The sequence below is a fragment of the Stigmatopora nigra genome, chromosome 23 (genome assembly GCF_051989575.1).
Source record: "Stigmatopora nigra isolate UIUO_SnigA chromosome 23, RoL_Snig_1.1, whole genome shotgun sequence".
NCBI classification, from domain to species: domain Eukaryota; kingdom Metazoa; phylum Chordata; class Actinopteri; order Syngnathiformes; family Syngnathidae; genus Stigmatopora; species Stigmatopora nigra.
In genome coordinates, this window is record NC_135530.1 from 5,445,909 (window position 1) to 5,461,378 (window position 15,470).

General features: G+C 37.0%; 4 protein-coding genes across 4 annotated transcripts; 2 read left to right on the forward strand and 2 right to left on the reverse strand.

The window, feature by feature from the left end:
- Window positions 1–1,129: 1,129 nt before the first annotated feature.
- On the reverse strand, window positions 1,130–8,736 carry cdc123 (cell division cycle 123 homolog (S. cerevisiae)). The gene is made up of 16 exons (XM_077709931.1): window positions 8,642–8,736; window positions 8,388–8,475; window positions 8,131–8,285; window positions 4,949–5,033; window positions 4,711–4,782; window positions 4,586–4,628; window positions 4,476–4,508; window positions 4,311–4,406; window positions 4,136–4,242; window positions 3,965–4,016; window positions 3,831–3,906; window positions 3,618–3,740; window positions 3,522–3,550; window positions 2,585–2,689; window positions 2,371–2,508; window positions 1,130–2,296 (listed from the first exon to the last, which is right to left on the reverse strand). Exons 4-16 carry the CDS (start codon window positions 5,020–5,022, stop codon window positions 2,252–2,254), a joined length of 993 nt encoding a protein of 330 aa, XP_077566057.1. The 5' UTR covers window positions 5,023–5,033; window positions 8,131–8,285; window positions 8,388–8,475; window positions 8,642–8,736; the 3' UTR covers window positions 1,130–2,251.
- On the forward strand, window positions 5,291–7,951 carry nudt5 (nudix (nucleoside diphosphate linked moiety X)-type motif 5). Its single transcript, XM_077709932.1, has 10 exons — window positions 5,291–5,507; window positions 5,709–5,770; window positions 5,872–5,939; window positions 6,017–6,069; window positions 6,156–6,263; window positions 6,321–6,416; window positions 6,495–6,596; window positions 6,758–6,766; window positions 6,839–6,892; window positions 7,406–7,951. Exons 2-10 carry the CDS (start codon window positions 5,717–5,719, stop codon window positions 7,513–7,515), a joined length of 654 nt encoding a protein of 217 aa, XP_077566058.1. The 5' UTR covers window positions 5,291–5,507; window positions 5,709–5,716; the 3' UTR covers window positions 7,516–7,951.
- Window positions 8,737–9,150: 414 nt separating the features above from the next.
- il15ra (interleukin 15 receptor subunit alpha) lies at window positions 9,151–10,638 on the reverse strand. The gene is made up of 3 exons (XM_077709654.1): window positions 10,159–10,638; window positions 9,314–9,508; window positions 9,151–9,249 (listed from the first exon to the last, which is right to left on the reverse strand). The coding sequence occupies exons 1-3, from the start codon at window positions 10,235–10,237 to the stop codon at window positions 9,179–9,181; spliced, it is 345 nt and encodes a 114-aa protein (XP_077565780.1). The 5' UTR covers window positions 10,238–10,638; the 3' UTR covers window positions 9,151–9,178.
- On the forward strand, window positions 10,468–14,811 carry rbm17 (RNA binding motif protein 17). Its single transcript, XM_077709655.1, has 12 exons — window positions 10,468–10,990; window positions 11,590–11,706; window positions 11,771–11,937; window positions 12,017–12,129; window positions 12,206–12,256; window positions 12,672–12,810; window positions 12,901–13,052; window positions 13,133–13,180; window positions 13,416–13,489; window positions 13,554–13,652; window positions 14,279–14,351; window positions 14,597–14,811. Exons 1-12 carry the CDS (start codon window positions 10,868–10,870, stop codon window positions 14,692–14,694), a joined length of 1,254 nt encoding a protein of 417 aa, XP_077565781.1. The 5' UTR covers window positions 10,468–10,867; the 3' UTR covers window positions 14,695–14,811.
- Window positions 14,812–15,470: the final 659 nt, after the last annotated feature.

The window sequence follows — 15,470 nt, forward strand, 5'->3', positions numbered from 1 at the left end:
AATTTGTCTATTATTTGCTGTATTTGTGATTTCATCCTTTTAATCTGAAGGCAAATCCCTGCAATTTCCTGTATTCACTTGCGTCTCGGTTCAATTTCACACGCACATGTTACTGAGACATTCATTCAATAGCTGTCAGTCCTTTCCATGTTGTTATTGTTGTATTATTTCAAGAAAACTACAAGAAAAAGATCTAATATAATAATAACCCTCTACCCTTTCTGTCATTTTGGTCTACACCGTCCCACTTAGATTACTGCCTGCTGACATCACTGATCCTCCCAGTCTGACAGCTGTAGAGGTCATCTAAGGCTGTACTGCACAAAACACACATTGGCCTTAATACTTGCATAGATGCAGGTCGGGGAAAGGTGTGTGTGTGTGTATGTGTGTGTTCCTCATGAGTATTCTGACTGCAAAGCACTGCAGCCCTTGCTCAGCTGTAGCTGGAAAAGAAAAAAACACTACCGACTCTGCCTCCTCCTTCTGACTGAGTCAGCAAATCGGACAGTAGAGTTTTATAGTAGTGATTTTGAAGTGGGATTTAAGTTAAGGCTGCCCAAACCATCATTTTCATAGTTTACTACCATTATTTCTGTGATTATTGAACTGCGTTTTAGGTGTAAATGTTTATTAGGGCCAAAAAGCAATGCCCTGGGAATGAAGTTGTATTATATAATTAGTTAACGGTATCATTGTAGCATATGTAGATAAATGTTGAGTTTTGATTTAATTAAAAAGGACTGTTTTTGTTGTGCACAGATCTAAGGGTATTTATTAATCTAATTTCAAAACAGATGAAACTTTTTTTTAAATGGAAGTTGCTTTTCCTTTATATATTTGGAATATCTATTTCACATAAAAATGTTTTCGCATTTTTGTTCTTTTACTAAAAATCCAACTAAAAAAGTTAATATTAATATATATATATATATATATATATATATATATATATATATATATATATATATATATATATATATATATATATATATATATATATATATATATATATATATATATATATATATATATATATATATATATATATATATATATATATATATATATATATATATATATATATATATATATATATATATATATATATATTTATATATATATAATATTCATTTTTGTTATACATTAGTAAAAAAAATGTTTGGTTCAGTTGACTGCATAAAAAAGATAATACTAACTATAAATTGACTAAAAATAAGGATGATTTGACAACATTTAAAGTCAACATTTCTTTAGGCCACGAGTCAAAGTAAAAAATGATTGGCATTAATCACCATCCAAGCCAGTGAATAAATTCAATAGTCAACTAAGGTCAAACTAGATTCATGCATACTTCATGCCATAACCCTCAATAATGATAAAAAGCCTCCGTATTTTCCACCCTTTTGTGTAATTACTATTTCAAAGCCGCCAAACGGCTTGAGATGGCCGACACACTCGAACAAACGTTACACAACCCGAAATGAAGAGGTCCGTTCGGAGCTCATTTAGCCGGCGGCGTAATTGACGGCGTTACGTAAAAAGCGCAATCAATTCCTAATGTGCTAGTTTGTCGGCAGCCACCAGATGCGACAGCTCAGTCAATACATGACAAGAAGTTTAATGGGAGTTACGTGGAGAGGTGCATGATGGGAAATAGAAATGCTCCCTAAAAGCATGGAGGCAATGATTGTAGCAAGTCTTAATTGGAGGATTACATTGGACTTGATTTAGAGCAGGGGTGTCAAACATACAGCCCGCGGGCCGGATCCGGCCCGTCTGGTGGTTTGGTACGGCCCGGGGAAGAAAGCTGCATTGTATAAAAAAAATGAATTTTCTTTAAAATCTGTAGTTCTTGTATTATTTGCTAGGGGCGCAGTGTTTTAGTACGTGTAGACAACATGCATTGACATTTATTAATGTTCTTATGTTATTCTCTTGTTCATAATATATTGTTCAAAATGTAAAAGGAAAATTCTGTTAATAAACATGTTGATAATTTACTCATTATTTGCACTAATTATTAGTATTAGTGACTAATACAAAGGAAAAAAAGTGATCTTATTGTTAGTTCTATGTAATTTTGCTGAGTTTACTGGTCCGGCCCGCTTAATCTCAAATTAAACTGTATTCGGCCCGCAGACCAAAGGGAGTTTGACACCCCTGATTTAGAGTTAAAGACTTACATACAGACATAAAAACCTAAGGTTTTGTCAATATAACTATAATCCTTGCTTATGTCACTTCAAGTCTATTCTGCCGACTCATCTTCGTCATCTTCCTGTTGGCTTTTCTGCTGTGAGATTAGAAAATGGGTTTGAATCCAATTATTTTGATTTTTTTTTTTCAATTGCTCCGCCCAGTACTCACCAGTTTGAGAAAGTCAACTAGCTTGTTAGCGTCCTCCCCGGTAGAAAGGTCTACAAAATCTCGTGGGATTCGGTAGCTTAAACAAGGACTGGGTTGCACGGTCACGTCGCTCGTGGTGTAGCGGAAAATCGGACCGTCCTGCCAGATACAAATGAGGGCGTTTGAGCCCCCGAGGGCGTTGGTGGGCACCCAATGCAACATTACCCCAGCTAACCTGCGTTTGGCTGATTCCGCCCCCGGATGCAAGCTCCGCCCAGGTGAATAGAAGTGGGTCAGTGACCTTCCCGAATGGGTTCAAATCAATGAGCCAAACTCGTCCCTTGGGAAAGATAATACAAATAATTAAGGAAAAAGACAATAAGCATTAGATTTAGTACCCTATGTGTTCATCATATTGTGCACTGTGGTCGTCGATAAAAGAGAAAAAACATTAAAAAAAAAAACAATATATTTTCTAACCTCTGTGTTCTTATAATCACAAAATGCAATTGCCGCTCCCACTTTATTATAATAACATATCCAGGAAGTTTGGTTATAAACCCTGTATTTTTCTTGCTCAAAGACATACACAAAAATATGGCTAAACTTTCTTTAAAAGCACTGTGGCCCGGGAAAGTAAATCATGAGTGCTGACTTTCTGTTTTAGGATCAAATTAAAATGAAGAGTATAGATGTATATTACATTTCCCTATTTTCCTCCCTTTTAAATCAATAATTGTAATTTTTTTTAATCATTTTTTTCTGTGTTTTTAGTTCAAAAATCATTTTGTAAAATCTAAAAATATATAATAGCTAAAATAAGTATAGATGTATATTAAATTCCCTGATTTTCCCCCTTTTTAAATCAATAATTTTCATTTTTAATCGATTTTTTCTGTTTTTAGTTCAAAAATAATTTTGTAAAATCTAAAATTATATTTTAAAAAAAAGCTCAAATAAACATTGTTTTAGATCTATTGAAAACTGAATATTCGGGGCCTTTAATCAAGTTCATTTAATCAATTTATTCTTTTAAAAAATTTAAATATTATATCTAAAATGGTCCACCCCACATGAAATCGAGTTGACATTAACGCGGCCCGCAAACCAACCTAAGTCTGAGTCCCCTGCTTTAAAGTTTCTAAAGGAGTAGTAATAAGCAATACACTTACTTGGCTATCTCTGTAGACGTCCAATACGACTGTAAAACAGAAACATAAGTCAAAACACTTTTAGTTCAGGATCAATTCATGATAAAAAATACTCACAGTCATCATCCAAAAAGCGATACTGAATGTGTTGACTAAAAAAATCTTGGATTGCATGAATGATGGACTCCTCTTGCTTCAAAATGTGCGGATAATACTGAGTGTAGTCTCTTTGGCTAATTGCTAATAGCACACAAAGAAACACAAGTTTAAAAATAATAATAATAAACAGTGCTGAGTGTTATTGATTCATTTTTTTTAGCATTTGCTTACCAATCAGTTTATTTTCTTTAACAAAGCAGCGAAATTCTCCACCAGGGATTAACTCACTCCATTTTCTTAAGACCAGCTAAGGAAAAAATAATAATAATAAGTAGAAAAGACTAGTTTGTCAGTATTTTTAATACCTCAAAATTGATGACAGGATCTGGGGAATCCTGGTCATTACAGTGAAGAAATCTGGAATAAAAAAAAAAAGGATTTAGGAACCAAAAGGGTCCTGTTTTGTGTTTTTGGTTATTTTCCCAAATGCTTTGGTCATTATTAGGATAAGCGTTTGACAGAAAATGAATACTTACGGCTGCGTGAGGTCGTGAGTGATGAAGTCAGAGCTTTTGAAGAGAAGAAATATTTCGCTCAGGTTCTGACACTGAAGGGAACTATTAAGTGCAATCCAGTTGGCATCCTAAAATGGACACGGGATGTTACAACTCTGCAATCGTCATTAAAATTGTCATCTAAATTTGTTTAAACCTTTGGGGCACTCCAATTGAGTTTGGGAAAAACACATCCACCCAGCAAATGTACAGCTTTTAACACTTTGGCAGTGAAATCTGGGAATTCAGGAGCCTGGTAACCAAGTAGTATTGCATTAACTCAATGTATTGTTGCAGAAAAATCACATTTTGAAAACCTTACTGTGACTGTCGTTGTCGTTTCATCATCTGACCACTAGGGGGTAGTAAAGAGAGAAAAGTGTTAAAAACTGTCAACAAATTCATATTTACTTCCAAAAAGACCTTTTTTACCTCAAAGTCTTCATCTGCATTCGTCTGTTGTGCGATGTAGTCACTATTTGGGAGCAAAAAAAGCCATTTCTTCACCACAGAACAATATTTTTGCATAATTCAGCTTTTTGTTAGGGTCTTCTTACCTCTCAGGGACTACAAGTGTCCCATCATCCAGCAAATAATCAATTACATTTTTTGGAAGTGGAAGGATTGAACTGCAACGTAAATTAGTGTCAAATTAGCAACATAATAGATGGTTTTGAGAGATCATGACAGAATCGCAACACTAAAAATTGATTATGATGCATGCAACCAACAGCTGGCTATTTTGCAAATAAAATATACTAAAATAAGGCTATAGATCCGTTATAGAATTCTTACCTTTTAATAGTATGTTGTTTAAATAAGGGATACCATACGGAGAACTGACAGTGTGCAACTTGCTGCTTCTTCATGCTGCAACTTCCTGTAGGAAAAAATAGTTCCGTCAAAATAATCTTCCGAATACTGCTTCAGAATATATTTTAATTTCACATTATCATGCAAAAATGCACAATGCATTAATAATTAAAACATAAGAAAATCAACATCTATTCATTTCAATCATTGATTTTTTGTTTTTAAAAATCTCATCAGGGGACGTATTCTAGCACTGCACAGCTCCAAAGATGTTTTATGAGCAAGATAATCACATTACGCACTTAAAAAGAACGTTTCTTTTACGCACGAAGTTTATGCTTCAATAAGGTCTAAATGCGTTTTTTTCCTCGTTATACGCGTATGAAAAAAAATCATTTTAAAAGGACATTATTAAACATTAATAAAGCAATTTACTGGAACCAACGGTTTACTTTTGCGGATTCGGGTGACGTCGTCCCCGGAAGTAGTACCAAGTGAACGCTCAACCTCTTTATTCATCCTCCACCTCGGTGTGTTTCACGTGAGTCAAGTTTAGACATTTCTCAATTCACATGGTTTAAAGTTCGATATTGGCACGTCGATCACTTGTTGGCGCTGACCTACTAATATCCCCACGCCATATAATTATTTTATTTAACATTTGCTAAACTTAAACTGAATAGAAACGATCATAAACAAAATGGTGGCTTGACTTATTTCTTTCTTTTTTGGGGGTTTTTAGAAAATAAAATGAATCACGCCGAAGATTCCAAAGAGATAACGCCACACGTCGTGAAAGAAGAGGTATGTTGTGTTATTAACCCTTTAAAAGTTGTAAAAAAAATAGAAAAAAAAAACACTAAGTGAGAATTAAATAAATCTGAATTTCTGAATTTTTCTTACAGCACTTGGCATCAGGGAAATGGGTCAAACTGGAAAAAACTACCTATATCGATCCTGCTGGAAACACCAGGTATGTTTCCTTTTTTTTTTTTTTACTCTTTCAAAACGTTTTTGTTTTATAGTCTTGTCTCTATGTACATCCTCCAGAATTTGGGAAACAGTGAAGAGGACAACTAGGCAAGCCAACACAGATGCAGATGGTTAGACCCACTCACTAAATTGTGTTTTTTTTTTACATTTTGACACTATTCATTACAAAATAACTTAACCAAAATGTGCTTGACAGGTGTCGGCATCATTGCGCTGCTAAAAAGGACACTGCACAAAGACTGTGTGGTGATGGTGAAGCAATTTCGTCCTCCCACTGGACGCTACACTCTGGAGTTTCCAGCAGGTTAGTTAACTCTTGTCCAAATTTTGAAGAAAAACATGTATAAAATGTTTTTCCCAGGGTTAATCGATGAAGGCGAGAGTGCCGAAACAGCCGCGCTGAGGGAGTTGAAGGAAGAAACGGGCTATAAAGGCGAAGTTGTTGGCGTGACACCAGGTGTCGTTTCATGTTTTTGAAATTCTCGAAAGGAAATGTGGGGAGAGTGAAACCGTTTTTTGTGCTTGCTTAATACAGTGACTTGTTTGGACCCTGGCCTATCCAACTGCACCACCCAGATTGTCACAGTCAATATTAACGGAGATGAAATGGAGAATATCAACCCGACACAGCAGCTTGGTGAGCGAGTGTTTTTGTCTCTTTGAGATACACTAAATTCCGAAATAAACAGACATGTGATACTCATTACTCGACACTCATGACACCAAACAACAAGATTATTATCTGAAGAGTCTAAAGGGTCGCTAATCATTTTTCTTTTGTGCTTCTTTTTTTTTTAGGTGATGGAGGTAAGAGGAGTCTGTTCATTTTCAAACAGAGTCAATAAAAACCATGACAAGATGTTTTTTTTTCTCCTTTAGAATTCGTGGAAGTTATCCTTTTCCCGCTTGATGAATTCCAGACGAAAATAGACGGTGAGATTTGTTAAACTATTGCAGCAGTGTCAGACTTGGGTTGGTTCGCGGACCGCGTTAATGTTAACTTGATTTCACGTGGCTGGACATTTTTAGATATAATATTTAATTATTTTTTTATTAAATGGAATAAAAGAACTGGATTAAAACCCCTGAATATTTAGTTTTTTACAGATCTAAAACAATGTTTATTATAGATTTTTTTAAATATATTTTTATATTTTACAAAATGATTTTTGAACAAAAAACACAGAAAAAAATGGATTAAAAGATGACAATTATTGATTTAAAAGGGGGAAAATCTGGAAATGTAATATACATCTATACTCTTCATTTTAATTTGATCGTAAAACAGAAAGTTAGCACTCATGATTTACTTTCCCGGGCCACACAAAATGATGCAGCGGGCCAGATTTGGCCCCCGGGCCACCACTTTGACACATACTCTATTGAAACCTTTTTTGCCGACATATTTAAAAGTATTTATACCTTTGACTGTGTTCCTTCCTACAGAGCTACTGAAAAAAGAAGAAATCCTAGTGGATGCCAAGGTTTACATTTTTGCGATGGGGATGGTGCAAGCCTTTTTCAAGCCAAGAGAGCTTCCTGTGCTCAAGCAGTGACACGACACAGGCTGAAATAACTGTGACTACAAATAGGACCATTTGAAATTTCACCATGTTCTGATGTGTAACTTTTCAAATTGACATTCCAGTTGTTTGGTGTCATTATTTGAACAGACACAAACATGGGAATTATGGCCAATGAGGTCATGTTTTAGGTTTTTGTGCCATTTCCTAACATATACTAACGTTATTACTAATAGAGTACGAATAACACTTGAAATTTTAATGGTGCATACTTTCCACAGCTCTTATTCCAACTGTAAATGTTTGATAAAGTGCTATGAGTTTATGAATTAACATTTCAATGTAGCTGAGGTCCTAAACAATCATGTCTATTCTGAAACGAAAAGGATAAATCTTTACTTTTATTCTATCCACGGTGCCCAGTGACGAGAATCTTTTGACCAATTAATAAATGTCTTACTAGCTGTGAGTCTGTGTTTCTTTTGTTTACATAAGATTTATATACAAATGGTCCACTACATATTTGCCATCCCTGCTATAAATTGTATACACATAAAAGAAAAAAAAACATGTTTACATTAGTGCTGAATTAGGTTTCAGAAAAACAAATGTAAATGAAAAAGTGATTGAGAGAAAAATTGCAATCACCTTCTTAAAGTGTAGGTAGTATCAGGATGGAATCGAATCGTGACCTGTAAATGGTGATATGAATCATATTACCAGATATGAGTCAATGCACAGCCCTAATTTAAAGTATTTCCCGGGCTCTTGTCTGCAATTGCTGGTTAGATTCCACTCTTCTCCTGAAAATGAGATGACACAACAGCTCACGGACCGATATTGTCACTAAATAGAATGGCACGGCACGTACATATATATATATATATATATATATCTTCACTTACTTTCTCCAAACAAAGATTCCAATTGTAACGAAAATCCCGACGGCCGACACGATGCTTCCGACAACAGCCGCCGTTGTGCTGACTGATCCTGCTGGCCAGAAAGACTGATTGAAAAATACCCTCAGACATGCTTGACCTTCCAAACTAGCAAAAAAAGCTCATTGATCTTACAAACCAGTTTTTCCAAAGCCCACAAAAGAATTCAAATTTCCAGAAATTAGGGGTCTCAAGGTAATGATGAAGAGCGAACTCACCACCCTTGTCGACGCTGATCTCTGAATGAAAAAGGCTGTCATCAGTTCCGTTTTTCAGTAAAATCTGCTTCGATGTTGGTTTTATCCAGTCTGCATTCACGGTGACATCATTGAGAATGCTAGTGGTAATTTTTACCGTATTTTTACGACTATAAGGCGGACATAAAAGTCTTATATTTTCTCCAAAATAGACAAGGTGCCTTATAATCCAGTGCGCTTTATATACGGACCAATATTAAAATTATTATCACGATAAAATCAAATAAATCAGTCCATGCAACACAGCTTTATGAAGCATGGAATGAAGTTTTGGAATAGTAATGCTAGCTACAAGTTAGCTAATATTTGCCTGGCTGCGTCTATAAAAACAGTGCATCCTTTTCTGTGTGTAAAATACTGAAATAGGACTCATTCCTGACACTGCGGCTAAAAATACGATGCGCCGGAGAGTCGTGAAAATACGGTACATTGAATCTCATGTAAATATTCGAAATTCCCTTTGTTAACCATTTTTTTGTTTTGTTTAAATAGAGGACACTAATTGGCTGCCATTGACGGTGCTAGATGACACTCACCTGCACTGTTTGAAACGGAGCCTCTGGGATCTGCTATATGGAAAAAACAAGATTATTAAAATGTAAATAGATCAAAATTGAAAGCAGGTGAACTTACGTTTACATATAAGAGTGGGTCTGCTCCAATTGGAAGATCCTGGCGTGCATTTGATAAGGTTGGACGTGCCCGCTGTCCTCACGTAACCTTTGATGCAGGTGTAGCGGAAAGTCCTGTTGAGCTCGTGGCAGTCGTCTGGCGGTCGCTCGGTCAGATCCCACTCGGGGATTCTCGAGCAAGGACATCCGCTTTGGCCTGGAGGAGAGACAAAATGCTGAAGAAATAGGAAATCCCAGCTGATACAATTTACCATTCTTAAAAGTGCAGACGGATTATGAATGAAATAAAGGAAAAAAAACTATGTTTCAATGTCTAGTGGAGGAGACACCAAGTTGAACTGTATTCCAGAACCAATTTATTTTATAAACCTCTTTAATTACAGGTGCACAAATACGAATATGAAAAAGACGTTGATTTTTTCTATGGAAAATAACAATCAAATTGTTTACACTTTTATAATGCACACAAAATAAAACCCAACCCAATATGTAGTTTCATTTTTTGATATTGTTTTCTGCGGGGTCCAATTTAGGATCACTAATGGCGAAACTGATGTTTTTTTATTTATTTATTTGTTTTTGTTTTTATAAATGCTTCTACCAGAAGTCAGAATTGCGCAATCCGATAAAATAAAAAAACAATGTTTAAGCATGCAGTCTAACTTGTGTTGAGGTATGAGAAATGAGGACGGACGTTTATAAACCAAAATTTGGGGAATATGTGCAGTACTACCTCCTCATTTAGTGCAGACTGCATTGATAGATATATACGTTCAAATCAGTTTTTAATAATGGCGAGGGAAATAAATGGAATAAAAATGTTAAAAGTGAGTTTTGGATGCTTACCGATGTCGGAGCAGCGAACCGTACTCATGACGCACGCCAGGACGAGACAAACGTCAAGCGAAAATGAACCAAAAGTCATCTCTGCAAGACTTTACGAGCGAGTTTAAACGCCAAGTACCCATCCTGCGGCTCACTTTCACTTGAACGTAACACGGTCATACGCGCAATTTGACAGCGACTGACGCTCCGGTCCGCCATGTTTGTAGTTCTTCATTTAAACATAAGCAATCGTGTTTTGGAATGTCATGGAAACACTCGCACGCCCCCGTGTTGTGAAGATTACCAGAAAAAAATGTAATAAATAGGAGCAAATAGCAGATTTACCGGCATGTCATTTCGTTAAAGAACATCGCTGCTAAAATGGAGTCATCCTGCCGCAAGAGGGCGCAACTGGTTTAAAATAATAATAAAAAAAACGCAATGAAGGGTTGTTGACTGGCGCTTCTGAATGACGCTTCCGTTTTGGACATGCCAATTCGTTCAATGTGCAGCTAAAACTATATTTTACTTGCACTTGGCATCAACGTTGCGTTACAACTTGTAAGTTAAACCTTTATAATTGATGTGTTTTGAGATCATGTTTACCGTACAAAAACCGATTTCCATTCTAACATAACGTTATCTTTTGGCTAATTATCGTGGCGCTCTTAGGTAGTCAACAAATTGAAACATATCCGTGATCTATTTGTGCGACACATTGCAGATAACAATGTCGCTTTATGATGATCTCGGCGTGGGTGCGAGTGACACCAAAACTGAAGGATGGTCCAAAAACTTCAAGCTTTTGCAGTCCCAGTTGAAGGTGAAAAAGGCAGCTTTGACCCAAGCTAAGGTAACAATAACAATCATTTTTCTAGTTGAAATCAATTTGTATTCATTGACGATACCGTCCTTTTCAACTGGGAGCGAATGTTCACTATACTAGTTTTAATATTAGTATTAAGTTAATACTAATATTAAAACTATTACAGTGAACATTTGCTCCATCGCTGTCTTTTTCCGTGGAAATGATCCCCTTGGCCCGGTTATAATGTCTCCAAAAAGCTCCAGTGTGTGTATTTAATCAATAAATGCTGACAGCAAGTGTATTTTACCCCATTTTAGTGCAATTTTTGCCATTTAGGACGTATCAACATTCATCGCTGTCTTTTCCCCGGGGAAAAGAAATATTCCGGGCCAGGTTCTGATGTCTAAAAATCTCCAGTATTTGTAATTAATCAATAAATGCTGTTTTTTCGGCTGGATTTCACCCCATTTTTGGGCAAAGTTTGCCGGTGCGCCATTAACATTCAACACTGTCTTTTCCCGGCCTGGTTGTAATTTCTGAAAAGCTCCAGTATTTGTATTTAATCATTAAATGCTGCTAGAAAGTGGATTTTACCCGAGAAAATGCACGGACCGCCACTGGTATTAATGCTTTCTTGTGTGCAGACCCATCGGACAAAGCAGACTACGGTTTTGGCTCCAGTCATCGATTTAAAACGAGGTGGTCCCACTGAAGAGAGACAAATTCCAGACAATCCTCCTCATGTCGCTGCAGCAATTAAGGTAGGATCGATTCTATGGAAATGGTAAAAAAATCTAGAAATGAGATTGAAATGAAACATTTCAGGAGCCCGCACCTTCTGGATTCTCCGCCGGAGATGTGTTGATTCCATTGGCGGATGAATACGACCCCATGTTTCCCAATGACTACGAAAAAGTGCTGAAGCGGCACAGGGAGGATCGACAGCGGCAGAGGGAGCAAGAACGACAGAAAGAGATAGAGGACAGAGAAAAGTAGGGATTCACAACTTTTGTCTTTTTTTGTTAATGCGTAACGTGCATTTTGATATTTGGGATTTTTGTCTAATGATAGAAAAAGAAAAGACAGGCATGAAGGTGGAGCACCGAGCGGTTTCTCCAGATTTCCCACAGCGGAGGAAGACTCTGACGAAGAGGAGGATTATGAGAAGGAGCGACGGAAACGAAGTCAGCGTTTTTACCATTCATATTTATTTTGCCATTTAGTAAACTTTAATTTTGTATTTGTTCAACATTTTTCTAGGTATGTGTGGTGCTGCCATTGCGCCGCCTTCATCGCTGGTGGACAGAGATGGTACGTTTATTTTTATGGGCAAAACATGGCAAAATGAAGACCGTTTTTTTATGATTATTATTATTTTTTAAGTCATTGAAAACGGACTGAGAATTATTATAAAGTATTTGCTGTTTGTACACTTCTAAACTGTTGACAAAGTGTGGAATGTGGACATGAAATCCAGGTTGGCCAGTTTGTGGCAAAACAAACCTGTTGCTGATTGGTTGTAGTGATAGAAGACAGAAATTGAATTGTTTGCTATTTTCTTAATTTGCATTGCAGGCTCATACATGGTAATTTTCGCCTTACTGCCATCGGAAAAGAATTGTCTTGCCCATTAGGCACTCAGACTATAGAATCACTTCCTTACCAGCAGAGGGCGACATTGTTAACAAAAATATCGACTTGATTTTCTTATATTTCTATGAACAAGGTTCATCCGGATACTCATACGATGATGAAGGTCGTCCCCCTAGAGGCTCAAAGGCCGCTATCCCTCCGCCAATGTACGAAGATTCGGACCGGTCGCGATCCCCGCCTCTTCCAACCAGTTCCTTCCTAGCCAACATGGGGTCAGTAGGACACGTGTATTATTTTGACAGTGGAGTGTTGGAGTAATTGTGCCCTAATTTACATGACTGCCAATGTATTTGTTCTCGTAGGGGGACTGTGGCTCACAAAATCATGCAGAAATATGGATTCAAGGAAGGCCAGGGACTGGGAAAGCATGAGCAGGGCCTGAGCACGGCTCTGTCTGTCGAGAAGACAAGCAAACGTGGTGGAAAGATTATCATCGGGGATGTGCTGGAAAAATGTGAGAAAAGCCTGGTTGGCTTTAAAAGTGCATGTTGGAATACTTTCTTAACACTTGTACTTTTCTGTGTTTTATCTCAGTAACAGGAGCCCTCCTGCCAGCTGCTCCCGAGATCCCCGGAGGAGCAGGTTAGACCACCGTTTTATATATTTTTTATGAATTCTCTAAGATGGGTTCACTTGTACGATGACCTACATGCACTGTATTCTTGCTACAGTGAATTTTTTGTACAAATACGGTAGATATGGCGCAAAATTTCAACTGTGTTTCGCTTCTCCACTCAAACAATAGTTTGATACGGCTTTTTATTATCTGGTTGCGCCACTGAGATATGGAATAATGAAATGTTCTCACCTGCAGTAGCTGACGGAAAGAAGTCTGACGCCAACCCGCTCACTGAGATCCTCAAAGCCCCCACCAAAGTGGTCCTGCTGAGGGTACGTTTGTCACGTTTCGATTCTTGAAATTTCATTTTAGGAGTTTGTTTTTATTTCCTTTTAGAACATGGTGGGACGGGGAGAGGTTGACGAAGACCTGGAAGGAGAAACCAAAGAAGAATGTGAGAAATACGGAAAAGTCATCAAGTGCGTCATTTTTGAGGTGAGCTGGGGGGGTCGTGACCGGACGTCTGGTCGCCCGGACGTTTGGTCGCCGGTCTTTTGGTCGTCGGTCAAATGTACTTAGATATTAAACAGTACTTAGATATTAAACAGTACTTAGATATTAAACAGTACTTAGATATTAAACAGTACTTAGATATTAAACAGTACTTAGATGTTAAACAGTACTTAGATGTTAAACAGTACTTAGATATTAAACAGTAATTAGATATTAAACAGTACTTAGATATTAAACAGTACTTAGATGTTAAACAGTACTTGGATGTTAAACAGTACTTGGATGTTAAACAGTACTTAGATATTAAACAGTACATAGATATTAAACAGTACTTAGATATTAAACAGCACTTAGATATTAAACAGCACTTAGATATTAAACAGTACTTAGATATTAAACAGTACTTAGATATTTAACAGTACTTAGATATTAAACAGTACTTAGATATTAAACTCTCATGGATATAATTTGGAGAGCTGGCTTCAACAGTAAACTCTGTCACCATTTGACCAGCGACCAAATGTCCGAGCACCGCTGGGGGTGGGGGGCTTGCTTCATATTAAATGGCAAGCTATATGTCTCATAACGTGCCTTTTTCTTTTAAACAGATTGCCGAAGTTCCCGACGAAGACGCAGTCAGGATATTTCTGGAGTTTGAAAGGGTGGAGTCCGCCATTAAAGGTTGGTATTTCCATTGTGTAACTGCTCTAATTGGGCCGGCCCAGATTTAAAAACAAGGTAAAACTGGGATCCCTATGGTATTATATCAGATGTGGTCCTCTCTCCCTGTGGTACAAGTCTTGCATCACACAGACAAAAAAAAGAAGAGATAACTTATGGGCCGATATTTAATGAATACAATGAGATTTTAGTAGCAAGATCAAAAAAATGATGTGACTAATATTCTTTAACTTTGTTTTTCACAGCCGTGGTGGACCTCAACGGACGTTATTTTGGCGGGCGAGTCGTCAAAGCCTGTTTCTACAATCAAGACAAATTTCGTGTTTTCAACCTGGGAGAATAGTTGTTTTCTGTCACATGTTGTACATACATACTTTTTCTATTTTCTCTTGTGTATCACTATGTAGTTTTCCTTGGTTGAAAATACAAAACCAGAATGAAATAAATGGTTTTAAAGTCCCTTCTGTTTGTATTCTAAGAAACCTACTTTGACTGATGCCATTTTTAACTTCAGGAAAGAGTTGCAGCCTCATTCAGAACTTATGTAAGTGCTCCAATGGGGGGTGCAAGGTGCCAAGACGTTAGCCGGCAGAAATCCCTTAGGAGTCACTTCATTAATTCAGAAATGAATTGGATGGAGACACTTGAGTCTTGCATTTATTTAATTGAAAATCACATTATATTGTGTGTGTGGTCCGGCTGCCTGTCTTATTTTTTTTTTGTCATGAGATGTGGTGAAGTAATCCCCAGGCCAAGGGTGTCAGATTCGGGTTGTTTCGCGGGCCGCTTTAACGTCAACTTGATTTCATGTGGGCTGGACCATTTTCAATATAATATTCAGATTTATTTATTTTTATAAATGGATGAAGAGAACTATATTAAAATACTAAGCCTACCTGTTGAATCTTATGGCTGTATATATGCAATAAAAGGTTTCAGCTTTTATTTTGAAAAAGTTCATAGACCGGTGCTGGGTGGCAGGGCCGAACCAGTCTATGAACCTTTTCAAAATAAAAGCTGATTTTTTTTTCTCCAGATTTCCACCCGGTGACAAGAGGAATTACTTCATCTTATTCACGTTTTAAAAAAATAAAAGGTAAGACCTTGTGAATTTACCTT